The sequence below is a fragment of the Bombina bombina genome, chromosome 4 (assembly GCF_027579735.1).
Source record: "Bombina bombina isolate aBomBom1 chromosome 4, aBomBom1.pri, whole genome shotgun sequence".
In the NCBI taxonomy this organism is placed as follows: Eukaryota; Metazoa; Chordata; class Amphibia; order Anura; family Bombinatoridae; genus Bombina; species Bombina bombina.
Window position 1 is genome coordinate 506972506 of NC_069502.1, and position 16039 is coordinate 506988544.

The 16039-nt window shown below is 40.8% G+C and overlaps 1 protein-coding gene across 1 annotated transcript in view; it reads left to right on the forward strand.

The window, feature by feature from the left end:
* Nucleotides 1-16039, forward strand: part of ADGRB3 (adhesion G protein-coupled receptor B3) — a 1326607-nt gene that overhangs the window by 1191754 nt on the left and 118814 nt on the right. Inside the window, exon 22 of the mRNA XM_053710414.1 lies at nt 1249-1315. Within this exon, the coding sequence (XP_053566389.1) occupies nt 1249-1315 (67 nt within the window). The remainder of the gene's footprint in view (nt 1-1248; nt 1316-16039) is intronic.

Below are 16039 nucleotides of genomic sequence, written 5' to 3' on the forward strand. Positions count from 1 at the left end.
GGACACTGTACCCAAAAAATTTCTTTCGTGATTCAGATTGAGCATGAAATTTTAAGCAACTTTCTAATTTACTCCTATTATCAAATTTTCTTCATTCTCTTGGTATCTTTATTTGAAATGCTAGAATGTAAGTTTAGATGCCGACCCATTTTTGGTGAACAACCTGGGTTGTCCTTGCTGATTGGTGGATAAATTCATCCACCAATAAAAAAGTGCTGTCCAGAGTACTGAAACCAAAAAAAAGCTTAGATGCCTTCTTTTTCAAATAATGATAGCAAGTGAACGAAGAAAAATTGATAATAGGAGTAAATTAGAAAGTTGCTTAAAATTGCATGCTCTTTCTGAATTACAAAAGAAAAAAATTGGGTTCAGTGTCCCTTTAAGTAAAAAAGCTACATTTAAACACATCAGTACTGAATCAACTCGCTAATATGTATTATATTTTATGTATATGGCTATAGTTTAGAAGTGTATGTTTTGTGCATAGATTTTACTTCAATAAAGGGCTGTGGAACACCCCCCCCCCCCAGACACACACATGCAATTAGAAAAGCATGTTTTTTTTTTTTTTGTTTATTTGTTTTTTATTAATATATGTTTTTATCTTTACCCATTGTAAGTGTGAGGCAGTCTGTTGTTCTGGTTAGACTGTATGCATAATATGGTTACTTTTCTGACTAAAATGGCCACTTTTCCAATGGATTGAAATGAGGGCCATTAAAGTATTATTGAAGTATTTAATCTCAGACATATCATTCACAATGAATCTTTGTTATAATTATTATTTAGCACCAGATCTAACATTTCTTTTCACTTCTTTAAAAATCTTTACATTTTAGATATAAGATCTATTTAATTTATATTTGTTTCCCCCTTTCTCCTTGTATAATATTGCTTTATAGAACAGCACATTTGAGAAAAAAAAAATAAGCTAAAATCGTGACATGTTTTATAATCTCTGAAACTAATTTGAAACCAGCCTTGAACTGTCTATTCAAATGTTCTGGAGCCAAGTATCAATCCAACTGCTGAGACCCAAAATTGAAGCGTTCATTTTGGAAACCTTTTCTTTGATTTTTATATTTTCATTTTTACACACTTGTGGTAATTGATTTAATCTAGTGTGTAAGTGTCTTTCTCTTGCATGATTTCAAAAGAATGCATGTTTTATATTGTGCCAAGTCAGTGAAAAGGACTTTAATTCTTTCTGACAGTGTACATGATTTTCTTTGTAAATTTCCATTCCAGTTGCTGGCTGTCACTTGAAGGTGGACTGCTTTATGCTTTTGTTGGACCTGCAGCTGCTGTTGTTTTGGTAAATTGCACAAAAACTTTAATCCTTCTATAAAAAATATACTAAAATATATAATACTGATATTGGATTTTTGTTAATATCTATGTGACTCTAGGGACACTGCAATCATGTATGTATATTAATTTAAGCTAAATATTTTAACATTTTAATGATGTATAAATAGTGCTGTTAATGGTATAAGAATTATTTTTGTATTGTGCAATTTGTATATCAAGACCAAAATGCACCATAAAATTACTCCTGGCTGGGAAAGTATTCTCAATTACAAAATAATCTTAAAGAACAAATAATGTCTATAGTAAACTATTTATAGTGATTTTTTTAAGTGATTGTTAAACTTTATTTTGTTGATATTACAAGTATTTCAATATGTTAGCTGTTAAAGAGCAGGAATTGCTAAAATATTAGAAAATGTAATGTATAAATGCATGGATACGCGTGGATTGATAGATAGATAGATAGATAGATAGATACATGATAAATATGTGTGCATTTGTGTGTCTTAGATCCTACATTAGTTAACATTTACTTTAAAAGAATCACAAAAGTTCTTACATTCTAAATATAGAATATGTTTTATGAAAGTCCTGAGAACTTTTTTATATAAATGTATATTACCTATGTATAGTAGATATACATTGTCAGAATTCTTAAAGGGACACGGAACCCAAATTTTATCTTTCATGATTCAGATAGAGCATGCAATTTTAAGCAACTTTCTAATTTACTCCTATTATACATTTTTCTTCATTCTCTTGCTATCTTTATTTGAAAAGCAAGAATGTAAGTTTAGAAGCCAGACCATTTTTGTTTCACAACCTGGGTTGTCCTTGCTGATTGGTGGTTAAGTGCTTTCACATGTTCTGAACCAACAATTGACTGGCTCCTTAGCTTAAATGCCTTTTTTTTTTTCAAATAAAATAGCAAGATAACAAATAAACATTGATAATAGGAGTAAATTAGAAAGTTCCTTAAAATTGCATTCTCTATCTGAATCATGAAATTTTTTTTTGGTTTTAGTATCCCTTTAATTGATAATACATTGCCCTTTTCTTTGTATGACTAGATTTATTAGTAAAAAAATACACCTTAATATTTAAAGTTTGTGAAAGAATGGAAACATATGTTACAAGTTTATTAACTAGCAAATTATTTTAAAGGCCAAAACAGGAAGAAATCATTCAAAGCTGTAAGGATAGCTACTGGTCTTTGTGTTGAATTAGAATAAATTAAGAATATCTATATTAGATTTTGTTTCCTGACATTGAACAAAAGCAATTGGTGAAAATTACAAATTATTCTTACTTAATAAAAATATGTATTATATGCACTTAAAGCGATAGTCTACACCTTAGTCATCTTAAAGTCTTACCTTAGATAAAGTTGAACATACCCACCTGCACCTCTTTCTATATCATGCAGCAAAAGAATATTGTTTCTGGCCACTGTGAAATCGCCGCCAAACTCCACCCACTAATGACATCATAATCCGACTAGACTGCATCAGGACACTCTGCTGAATAGCATTGGCAATCTGCTGAATACAACTAGTGACGCTTTTGTGATTGAAGCTTGGATTGTGACATCATCAGTGGGCAGATATTGGTGGCCATTTCAAAGTGGCCAGAAACTATATTTCTTCTATAAAGGTAAGACGAGTCCACGGATTCATCCTTTACTTGTGCGATATTATCCTCCTGCTAACAGGAAGTGGCAAAGAGCACCACAGCAGAGCTGTCTATATAGCTCCTCCCTTAGCTCCACCCCCAGTCATTCTCTTTGCCTACTCTAAGTACTAGGAAGGGTAAAGTGAAAGAGGTGATAAAATATTAGTTTTTAATTTCTTCAAGCAAGAGTTTGTTATTTTAAATGGTAACGGTGTGTACTATTTACTCTCAGGCAGCAGATGGATGAAGACAGCTGCCTGGAGGATGATGATCTTAGCATTTGTAACTAAGGTCCATTGCTGTTCCCACAGAGGCTGAGGGTACAAGAAACTTCAGTGTGAGGAACGGTTTAATGCTATGCAGCAATGAGGTATGTTCAGTCATATTTTTCTGGAGAGACTGTGTATTTCAGAAGGGTTGACATTATACCCAGGAGGGTAAGGGTAAGCAGTAATCCTAGAGCTAAAAGAAGGGCAGTACTTAGCTTGCATATGGGGCCAATTACAAATATGGTTGACACTGAATTGCAAATGTTTGTGAGCAAAGGTTTTTTGATTTGGGAGTGCTTTAACGTTTTTGTGGGCAATAACGTTTTGGACAAACTTTATTAAGGGCACACATGTCTTAACTTTTGGGTCTCAGAACCCACATGGCTAGTTATAACCGTTCTGGTGCGGTTCTTTAAGGCTGAGGAGACATCAAGTGTGATGGGCGGGGCCTATTTTCGCGCCTCAGGTGCGCAGTTAGTTTTATCAGCAAGCAGCATGCTCTAACTCCTGAGGGCCCTGATGTATGTTTTGGGCCAAATCGAAGCTTTTACTCCACTGAGGGCAGGTAGGGCCACAGCAGGGCTGTGGCAAGGTGCTGAGAGTGTTGTTTTCCGGATCTGGGCCTATTTTCGATACGGTTTGGAAATTTAGGGGTTAATTGTTAAAAAATGTTGTGATGCAATCTTAACTACCTATATTGTGTCTACATACAAAATTTTGAAAAATTTGGTGCATGTTTAGGCTGTTTTGCAGAACGTGTATGCTTTATTTCTCTTAAAAGCGCAGTACCGTTTTTTTAGATTGTTATTTCTTTCACTAAATAAAGTGTTTTCATGCTTGTTTGTAGTCATTACTAGCCTGTTCAACATGTCTGACATTGAGGAAAGTCAATGTTTAATATGTTTAGAAGCCATTGTGGAACCTCCACTTAGAATGTGTCCCTCATGCACTGAAAGGTCAATAAATTGTAAAGAACATATTTTAGCTACTAATAGTATGTCGCAGGATGATTCTCAGTCAGAAGAGAATCAGGTTTTGCCATCTAATTCTCCCCAAGTGTCACAACCGTTAACGCCCGCACAAGCGACGCCAAGTACTTCTAGTGCGTCTAATTCTTTCACCTTGCAAGATATGGCCGCAGTTATGAATACTACCCTCACAGAGGTTTTATCTAAGCTGCCGGGGTTGCAGGGGAAGCGCAGTAGGTCTGGTGTGAGAACAAATGCTGAGCCCTCTGACGCTTTATTAGCCATTTCCGATGTACCCTCACAATGTTCTGAAGTGAGGGATTTGCTGGCTGAGGGAGAGATTTCTGATTCAGGAAATATGTTCCCTCAGACAGATTCAGATATGACGGCTTTTAAATTTAAACTAGAACACCTCCGCTTATTGCTCAGGGAGGTTTTAGTGACTCTGGATGATTGTGACCCTATTGTAGTTCCAGAGAAATTGAGTAAAATGGACAGATTCCTAGAGGTTCCTGCCTACACTGATGTTTTCCCGGTCCCTAAGAGGACTTCGGAAATTGTTACTAAGGAGTGGGATAGACCAGGTATTCCATTCGCTCCCCCTCCTACTTTTAAGAAAATGTTTCCCATATCTGACGCCTTGCGGGACTCGTGGCAGACGGTCCCTAAGGTGGAGGGACCTATTTCTACCCTGGCTAAGAGTACAACTATACCTATCGAGGACAGTTGTGCTTTCATAGATCCTATGGATAAAAAATTAGAGGGTCTTCTGAAGAAAATATTTGTTCACCAAGGTTTTCTTCTCCAACCTATAGCGTGCATTGTTCCTGTAACTACTGCAGCATCCTTTTGGTTCGAGGCTCTGGAGGAGGCTCTTCAGGTTGAGACCCCATTAGATGAAATTCTGGATAGAATTAGGGCTCTCAAGCTAGCTAATTCTTTCATTACAGATGCCGCTTTTCAATTGGCTAAATTAGCGGCGAAGAAACATAATTTATGCTTACCTGATAAATTCCTTTCTCCTGTAGTGTAGTCAGTCCACGGGTCATCCATTACTTATGAAATATATCTCTTCCTAACAGGAAACTGCAAGAGAATTACCCAGCAGAGCTGCTATATAGCTCCTCCCCTCACCTATCATACTCAGTCATTCGACCAAAGCAGACGAGAAAGGAAGAACCATAGGGTACAGTGGTGACTGGAGTTTAATTAAAATTTAGACCTGCCCTAAAAACAGGGCGGGCCGTGGACTGACTACACTACAGGAGAAAGGAATTTATCAGGTAAGCATAAATTATGTTTTCTCCTGTTAAGTGTAGTCAGTCCACGGGTCATCCATTACTTATGGAATACCAATACCAAAGCTAAAGTACACGGATGAAGGGATGGACAAGGCAGGAACATTAAACAGAAGGAACCACTGCCTGAAGTACCTTTCTCCCAAAAATAGCCTCCGACGAAGCAAAAGTGTCAAATTTGTAAAATTTTGAAAAAGTGTGAAGCGAAGACCAAGTCGCAGCCTTGCAAATCTGTTCAACAGAGGCCTCATTTTTAAAGGCCCAGGTGGAAGCCACAGCTCTAGTAGAATGAGCTGTAATCCTTTCAGGAGGCTGCTGTCCAGCAGTCTCATAAGCTAAGCGTATTATGCTACGAAGCCAAAAAGAGAGAGAGGTAGCCGAAGCCTTTTGACCTCTCCTCTGTCCAGAGTAAATGACAAACAGGGAAGAAGTTTGACGAAAATCCTTAGTTGCCTGCAAATAGAATTTCAGGGCACGGACTACGTCCAGATTATGCAAAAGTCGTTCCTTCTTTGAAGAAGGGTTAGGACACAGAGATGGAACAACAATCTCTTGATTGATATTCCTGTTAGTAACTACCTTAGGTAAGAACCCAGGTTTAGTACCCAGGACTACCTTGTCTGAATGAAAAATCAGATAAGGAGAATCACAATGTAAGGCAGATAACTCAGAGACTCTTCGAGCCGAGGAAATAGCCATCAAAAACAGAACTTTCCAAGATAACAGCTTGATATCAATGGAATGAAGGGGTTCAAATGGAACGCCTTGAAGAACATTAAGAACTAAGTTTAAGCTCCACGGTGGAGCAACAGACTTAAACACAGGCTTAATCCTAGTTAAAGCCTGACAGAAAGCCTGAACGTCTGGAACTTCAGCCAGACGTTTGTGTAGAAGAATAGACAGAGCAGAAATCTGTCCCTTTAACGAACTAGTAGATAAGCCCTTTTCTAAACCCTCTTGTAGAAAGGACAATATCCTAGGAATCCTAACCTTACTCCATGAGTAACTCTTGGATTCGCACCAATGTAAATATTTACGCCATATCTTATGGTAAATTTTTCTGGTAACAGGCTTCCTAGCCTGTATTAAGGTATCAATAACCGACTCCGAGAAGCCACGCTTTGATAGAATCAAGCGTTCAATCTCCATGCAGTCAGCCTCAGAGAAATTAGATTTGGATGTTTGAAAGGACCCTGAATTAGAAGGTCCTGTCTCAGAGGCAGAGACCACGGTGGACAGGACGACATGTCCACTAGGTCTGCATACCAGGTCCTGCGTGGCCACGCAGGTGCTATCAGAATCACCGAAGCTCTCTCCTGTTTGATCTTGGCAATCAAACGAGGAAGCATCGGGAATGGTGGAAACTCATAAGCCATGTTGAAGACCCAAGGGGCTGTCAGAGCATCTATCAGCACCGCTCCCGGGTCCCTGGACCTGGATCCGTAACAAGGAAGCTTGGCGTTCTGACGAGACGCCATGAGATCCAGATCTGGTTTGCCCCAACGACGAATCAGTTGAGCAAAGACCTCCGGATGAAGCTCCCACTCCCCCGGATGAAAAGTCTGGCGACTTAGAAAATCCGCCTCCCAGTTCTCCACGCCTGGGATGTAGATCGCTGACAGGTGGCAAGAGTGAGACTCTGCCCAGCGAATTATCTTTGAGACTTCCAACATCGCTAGGGAACTTCTGGTTCCCCCTTGATGGTTGATGTAAGCCACAGTCGTGATGTTGTCCGACTGAAATCTGATGAACCTCAGAGTTGCTAACTGAGGCCAAGCTAGGAGAGCATTGAATATTGCTCTTAACTCCAGAATATTTATTGGGAGGAGTTTCTCCTCCTGAGTCCATAATCCCTGAGCTTTCAGGGAATTCCAGACTGCTCCCCAGCCTAGAAGGCTGGCGTCTGTTGTTACAATCGTCCAATCTGGCCTGCGAAAGGTCATCCCCTTGGACAGATGTGGCCGAGAAAGCCACCATAGAAGAGAATCTCTGGTCTCTTGATCCAGATTTAGTAGGGGGGACAAATCTGAGTAATCCCCGTTCCCCTGACTTAGCATGCACAATTGCAGCGGTCTGAGATGCAGGCGCGCAAATGGTACTATGTCCATTGCCGCTACCATTAAGCCGATTACTTCCATGCACTGAGCTACTGACGGGTGTGGAATGGAGTGAAGGACACGGCAAGCATTTAGAAGTTTTAATAACCTGGCCTCTGTCAGGTAAATTTTCATCTCTACAGAATCTATAAGAGTCGCTAGAAAGGGAACTCTTGTAAGTGGTAATAGAGAACTCTTTTCCACGTTCACCTTCCACCCATGCGACCTCAGAAATGCCAGAACTATCTCTGTATGAGACTTGGCAGTTTGAAAACTTGACGCTTGTATCAGAATGTCGTCTAGGTACGGAGTCACCGCTATGCCTCGCGGTCTTAGTACCGCCAGAAGTGATCCTAGAATTTTTGTAAAGATTCTTGGAGCCGTAGCTAATCCGAAGGGAAGAGCTACAAACTGGTAATGCCTGTCTAGGAAGGCAAATCTCAGATACCGGTAATGGTCCTTGTGAATCGGTATGTGAAGGTAGGCATCCTTTAGATCCACTGTGGTCATGTACTGACCCTCTTGGATCATGGGAAGGATGGTTCGAATAGTTTCCATTTTGAATGATGGAACTCTTAGAAATTTGTTTAGGATTTTTAAGTCCAAGATTGGCCTGAAGGTTCCCTCTTTCTTGGGAACCACAAATAGGTTTGAATAGAATCCCTGCCCGTGTTCCGTCCGCGGAACTGGGTGGATTACCCCCATTAGTAAGAGGTCTTGTACACAGCGCAGAAACGCCTCTTTCTTTATTTGGTTTGTTGATAACCTTGAAAGATGAAATCTCCCCCGTGGAGGAGAGGTTTTGAAGTCCAGGAGATATCCCTGAGATATGATCTCCAACGCCCAGGGATCCTGGACATCTCTTGCCCAAGCCTGGGCGAAGAGAGAAAGTCTGCCCCCCACTAGATCCGTTTCCGGATAGGGGGCCCTCTCTTCATGCTGTTTTGGGGGCAGCAGCAGGTTTCTTGGCCTGCTTGCCCCTGTTCCAGGACTGGTTAACTTTCCAGCCCTGTCTGTAACGAGCAACAGCTCCTTCCTGTTTTGGAGTGGAGGAAGTTGATGTTGCTCCTGCCTTGAAGTTAAGAAAGGCACGAAAATTAGACTGTTTGGCCTTTGATTTGGCCCTGTCCTGAGGTAGAGCATGGCCCTTACCTCCCGTAATGTCAGCAATAATTTCTTTCAAGCCGGGCCCGAATAAGGTCTGCCCTTTGAAAGGAATATTAAGCAATATAGATTTAGAAGTCACGTCAGCTGACCAGGATTTAAGCCATAGCGCTCTGCGCGCTTGGATGGCGAATCCGGAGTTCTTAGCCGTAAGTTTGGTTAAATGCACAACGGCATCAGAAACAAATGCGTTAGCTAGCTTAAGTGTCTTAAGCTTGTTGATTATTTCATCCAATGGAGCTGAGCAAATGGCCTCTTCCAGAGACTCAAACCAGAATGCTGCCGCAGCAGTGACAGGCGCAATGCATGCGAGGGGCTGTAAAATAAAACCTTGTTGAACAAACATTTTCTTAAGGTAACCCTCTAATTTTTTATCCATTGGATCTGAAAAGGCACAACTATCCTCCACTGGGATAGTGGTACGCTTAGCTAAAGTAGAAACTGCTCCCTCCACCTTAGGGACCGTCTGCCATAAGTCTCGTGTGGTGGCGTCAATAGGAAACATTTTCCTAAATATGGGAGGAGGGGTAAAAGGCACACCCGGACTATCCCACTCCTTGCTAATAATCTCTGTAAGCCTTTTTGGTATAGGAAATACGTCAGTACACACCGGTACCGCATAGTATCTATCCAACCTACATAATTTCTCTGGAATTGCAACCGTGTTACAATCATTCAGAGCCGCTAATACCTCCCCTAGCAATGTGCGGAGGTTCTCTAACTTAAATTTAAAATTGGAAATCTCTGAATCCAGTCTCCCTGGATCAGATCCGTCACCCACAGAATGAAGCTCTCCGTCCTCACGTTCTGCAAACTGTGACGCAGTATCTGACATGGCTCTCATCTCATCCGCACGCTCTATCCTTAACCCAGAGCTATCGCGCTTGCCTCTTAATTCTGGCAACTTAGATAATACTTCTGTCATAACAGTAGCCATGTCTTGCAAAGTGATTTGTAAGGGCCTCCCTGATGTACTTGGTGCCACAAAATCACGCACCTCCTGAGCGGGAGGCGAAGGTACTGACACGTGAGGAGAGTTAGTCGGCATAACTTCCCCCTCGTCGTCTGGTGATAATTTCTTTACATGTAAAGATTGACTTTTATTTAAAGTAGCATCAATGCAATTAGTACACAAATTTCTATTGGGCTCCACATTGGCCTTTAAACATAGTGAACAAAGAGATTCATCTGAGTCAGACATGTTTAAACAAACTAGCAATGAGACTAGCAAACTTGGAAATACTTTTCAAAATTAATTTACAAGCAATATAAAAAACGTTACTGTGCCTTTAAGAAGCACAGAAAAACTGACACAGTTGAAATAACAATGACCAAAATAGTTATAGCAACCAAATTTTCACAGTAAATGTATTAAGTTAGCAAAGGATTGCACCCACCAGCAAATGGATGATTAACCCCTTAGTACCCAAAAACGGATAACAATTATATAATTAACGTTTTTCTCACAGTCAAATACACTGTCACAGGACTGCTGTGCCTGATTACCTCCCTCAAAATGGATTTTGAAGACCCCTGAGCTCTCTAGAGACGATCTGGATCATGGAGGATGAAGTAGACAGATTGTGACTGAATTTTTACTGCGCAAAAAAGCGCTAAAATAGGCCCCTCCCACTCATATTACAACAGTGGGGAAGCTCAGAAACTGTTTCTATGCAGAAAACAAAAATGGCCATGTGGTAAAAATCATGCCCTAATAAGTTTTATCACCAAGTACCTCACAAAAACAATTAACAAGCCAGTAAACGTTTTAAACATACATTTGAAAGTTATGTATTATTATTAATAAGCCTGCTACCAGTCGTTTTTACTGCAGTTAAGGCTCATACATTATTTCAGTATTAACAGTATTTTCAGAGTCAATTCCATTCCTTAGAAAAATACATTCAGTGTACACACACACACACATCAGCCTGATACCAGTCGCTATCACTGCATTTAAGGCTGAACTTACTTTACAATGGTATCAGCAGTATTTTCTCAGTCAATTCCATTCCTCAGAAAATAAATTACTGCACATACCTCATTTGTTGCAGGGGAGCCCTGCATGCTATTCCCCTTCTCTGAAGTTACCTCACTCCTCAGATGAGAAACAGCCAGTGGATCTTAGTTACGTCTGCTAAGACCATAGAAAAAAACCCAGGCAGATTCTTCTTCTAATGCTGCCTGAGAATAAACAGCACACTCCGGTGCCATTTAAAAATAACAAACTTTTGATTGTAGAAATAAACTAAGTTAAAAAACACCACAGATCTCTCACAGCTTCCTTTTTAGTTAGGCTGCAAGAGAATGACTGAGTATGATAGGTGAGGGGAGGAGCTATATAGCAGCTCTGCTGGGTAATTCTCTTGCAGTTTCCTGTTAGGAAGAGATATATTTCATAAGTAATGGATGACCCGTGGACTGACTACACTTAACAGGAGATATTTAGGTTTTGCCATTTTAGCGCGTAGAGCGTTATGGCTTAAGTCCTGGTCTTCTGATGTGTCATCAAAAGCTAAGTTTTTAGCCATCCCTTTCAAGGTTAAGACCCTATTCGGGCCTGAACTGAAAGAGATCATTTCAGACATCACTGGAGGGAAAGGCCATGCCCTTCCTCAGGATAAGACGAATAAGATGAGGACCAAACAAAATAATTTTCGTTCCTTTCGGAACTTCAAAGGTGGTCCCTCTACCTCTTCCCCTGCCGCAAAGCAAGAGGGGAATTTTGCTCAATCCAAGTCAGACCTAACCAGACTTGGAACAAGGGTAAACAGGCCAAGAAGCCTGCTACTGCCACCAAGACAGCATGAAGGGGTAGCCCCCGATCTGAGACTGGATCTAGTAGGGGGCAGACTTTCTCTCTTCGCTCAGGCTTGGGCAAGAGACGTTCAGGACTCCTGGGCTTTAGAAATAGTAACCCAGGGGTATCTTCTAGATTTCAAAGATTTTCCCCCAAGGGGGAGATTCCATTGTTCTCAATTGTCTGTAAACCAGACAAAAAGAGAGGCGTTCTAACGCTGTGTAGAAGACCTATATACCATGGGAGTGATCTGCCCATTTCCGAAAACAGAACAGGGGCAAGGGTTCTACTCCAATCTGTTTGTGGTTCCCAAAAAATAGGGAACCTTCAGACCAATTTTGGATCTCAAGATCCTAAACAAATTCCTTTGAGTCCCATCCTTCAAGATGGAGACCATTCGGACTATTTTGCCAATGATCCAGGAGGGTCAATATATGACCACTGGGGACTTAAAGGATGCGTATCTACACATTCCTATCCACAAAGATCATCACCAGTTCCTCAGGTTCGCCTTTCTGGACAAGCATTACCAGTTTTGTGGCTCTTCCCTTCGGGTTGGCCACAGCCCCCAGAATTTTCACAAAGGTGCTAGGGTCCCTTCTGGCGGTTCTAAGGCCGGGGGGCATAGCTGTGGCGCCTTATCTGGACGATATCTTAATCCAGGCGTCAACTTTCCAACTACCCAAGTCTAACATGGGCATCGTGGTGGCTTTTCTAAGATCTCACGGGTGGCAGGTGAACATACAAAAGAGTTCACTTATCCCTCTCACAAGAGTTCCTTTCCTGGGAACTCTGATATATTCGGTGGACATGAAGATTTTTCTGATGGAGGTCAGGAAATCAAAAATTCTATCCATCTGCCGAGCTCTTCATTCCATTCCTCGTCCGTCAGTGGCTCAGTGTATGGAGGTAATCGGCTTAATGGTAACGGCATTGGACATAATTCTGTTTGCTCGCTTGCATCTCAGACCACTGCAACTTTGCATGCTCAAACAGTGGAATGGGTATTATGCAGATTTATCTCATCAGATAAATCTGGACCAAGAGACCAGAGACTCTCTTCTTTGGTGGTTTCACAGGATCATCTGTCCAAGGGAATGTGTTTCCGCAGGCCAGCGTGGGTCATAGTGACGACGGACGCAAGCCTATTGGGCTGGGGTGCAGTCTGGAATTCCCTGAAAGCACAGGGATTGTGGACTCAGGAGGAGGCTCTCCTCCCGATAAATATTCTAGAACTGAGAGCGATATTCAACGTGCTTCAGGCATGGCCTCAGCTGGCGTCGGCCAGATTCATAAGATTCCAGTCGGACAATATCACGACTGTAGCATATATCAATCATCAGGGGGGAACAAAGAGTTCTCTAGCGATGATAGAGGTTACCAAAATAATTCAATGGGCAGAGACTCACTCTTGCCATCTATCAGCAATCTATATCCCAGGAGTGGAGAACTGGGAAGCGGATTTTATAAGTCATCAGACTTTTCATCCGGGGGAGTGGGAACTCCATCCGGAGGTGTTTGCACAATTGATTCAGCAATGGGGCACACCAGAATTGGATCTGATGGCGTCTCGTCAGAATGCCAAACTTCCTCGATATGGGTCCAGGTCAAGGGATCCTCAGGCAGTACTGATAGATGCTCTAGCAGTACCCTGGTCGTTCAACCTGGCTTATGTGTTTCCACCATTTCCTCTCCTTCCTCGTTTGATTGCCAGAATCAAACAGGAGAGAGCTTTGGTGATTTTGATAGCACCTGTCTGGCCACGCAGGACTTGGTATGCAGACCTGGTGGACATGTCATCTCTTCCACCATGGACTCTGCCACTAAGACACGACCTTCTGATTCAAGGTCCATTCCAGCATCCAAATCTAGTTTCTCTGCGACTGACTGCTTGCAGATTGAACGCTTGATCTTATCCAAGCAGGGGTTCTCTGAGTCGGTCATAGATACCTTGATTCAGGCTTGAAAGACTGTCACCAGGAAAATTTATCATAAGATATGGCGTATATATCTTTATTGGTGCGAATCCAAAGGCTACTCATGGAGTAGTATCAGGATTCCTAGGATTTTGTGCTTTCTCCAAGAAGGATTGGAGAAGGGGCTATCAGCTAGTTCCTTAAAGGGACAGATATCTGCTTTATCAATTCTACTGCACAAACGTCTGGCAGATGTTCCAGATGTTCAGTCATTCTGTCAGGCTTTAGTTAGAATCAAGCCTGTGCTTAAACCTGTTGCTCCGCCATGGAGTTTGAATTTAGTTCTTAAGGTTCTTCAAGGGGTTCCGTTTGAACCTATGCATTCCATAGATATTAATCTTCTATCTTGGAAAGTTCTGTTTTTAGTTGCTATCTCTTCGGCTCGAAGAGTTTCTGAACTATTTGCATTGCAATGCGACTCGCCTTATCTTGTTTTCCATTCTGATAAGGTGGTTTTGCTTACCAAAACTGGATTCAATTCTAAGGTTGTTACTAATAAGAATATTAATCAAGAAATTGTTGTTCCTTCTCTGTGTCCTAATCCTTCCTCTAAGAAGGAGCGTCTATTGCACAACCTGGACGTTGTTCGTGCTTTAAAGTTTTACTTGCAAGCGACCAAAGATTTCCGTCAAACATCTTCTTTGTTTGTTGTCTATTCTGGAAAAAGTAGAGGTCAAAAAGCTACGGCTACCTCTCTTGCCTTTTGGCTGAAAAGCATCATCCGTTTGGCATACGAGACTGCTGGACAGCAGCCTCCTGAAAGAATTACAGCTCACTCTACTAGAGCGGTGGCATCCACATGGGCTTTTAAAAATGATGCTTCTGTTGAACAGATTTGTAAGGCTGCGACTTGGTCTTCACTTCATACCTTTTCCAAATTTTACAAATTTGATACCTTTGCTTCTTCGGAGGCTATTTTTGGGAGAAAAGTTCTTCAAGCAGTGGTGTCTTCTGTTTAACCATCTGTCTTGTCCCTCCCGTTCATCCGTGTCCTGTAGCTTTGGTATTGTATCCCACAAGTAAAGGATGAATCTGTGGACTCGTCTTACCTTTATAGAAGAAAAGTAAATTTATGCTTACCTGATAAATTAATTTCTTCTATGGTAAGACGAGTCCACGGCCCGCCCTGTCAGTTTAAGACAGATTATATTTTTTTGATTTAAACTTCAGTCACCTCTGCACCTTGTAGTTTCTCCTTTTCCTTCCTGTACCTTCGGTTTAATGACTGGGGGGTGTAGCTAAGGTAGGAGCTATATAGACAGCTCTGCTGTGGTGCTCTTTGCCACTTCCTGTTAGCAGGAGGATAATATCCCACAAGTAAAGGATGAATCCGTGGACTCGTCTTACCATAGAAGAAATTAATTTATCAGGTAAGCATAAATTTACTTTCTTTTTAAAATGTTTTTTTTTTTTTTACCATTGCATGACATAGAAATGGGTGCAGGAGGATATTTGCAGCTTAATCTATGGTAATACTTTAAGATGACTAAGATGTAAAATGTCCATTTAAGTGCGATTCACTAAGAAGCCCTTAATTAGAACAAATACCAGTTTTCTTTAATTACTGCTTATGTATTAATAATCTGGCACCACAATTCACACTGTGAGGCAATTTAATACAAATAGTTAATATATACAATGTTTTTCATGTTTTAAAATTCAATTGAAAAGAATTGACGTGGTGTCACATGTGGGATTGCATATCATTAAAATTAATCCAGTTGACAAATTATGGTGTTACACCATTTATTTATGTTGTTCTGCAACTATTTTATTTCTCACTGTATTTCAAGGAACTCTAGTGGTTGGCATTGTCAAACTATGAACAAATAAAGCATATACAAAATAGAAATTATATTATGTTGGAAATGAGCTTCTGCACATCAAATGCAACTTTTTATTGTCTGATGTCTCCTGACAAGACCTATGTCATAAATTGGTGGAGCCTTTGAGCTTCTGAAAATAGTAAATGTCAATGTCAACAAATAATTAAATCCAAAATGTCCTTTAACAGTTAGCACTGCCTATGCTAAAGGGATCAGCATTTTTTAAATGAACATGACAGTTAAGAGTCATCTTTCAAATTACTTCTGTTATCAATTTTACCACTTCCTCTATGTTTCTTTTGTAGAAATATAGCTCCTTTTCATGGGAGAAATCTGAGGCAGGCTTAAGGGCATGCAGGTGTCTTAAGCACTATACAAACACAGATGCTATATAGTGCTCTAGACCACTGTTTCTCAGGCACGGTTTTCATTATAGCTGAACTAGTGCACAGGTGAAATAATTAGTTGATGGATGAGAGCAGATTAGTAACCATGATTACTTCACCTGTGCACTGGTTCAGCTATAATGAAAACTTGGCCTGTTGGGGGTACTTGAGAAACACTGCTCTAGATATATTCACAATCTTGAGTCTATCTGATATGTTTTTGTAATGTAAAGGAGATAATTTTAACCAACAAGACCAATAGATGAAGATACAT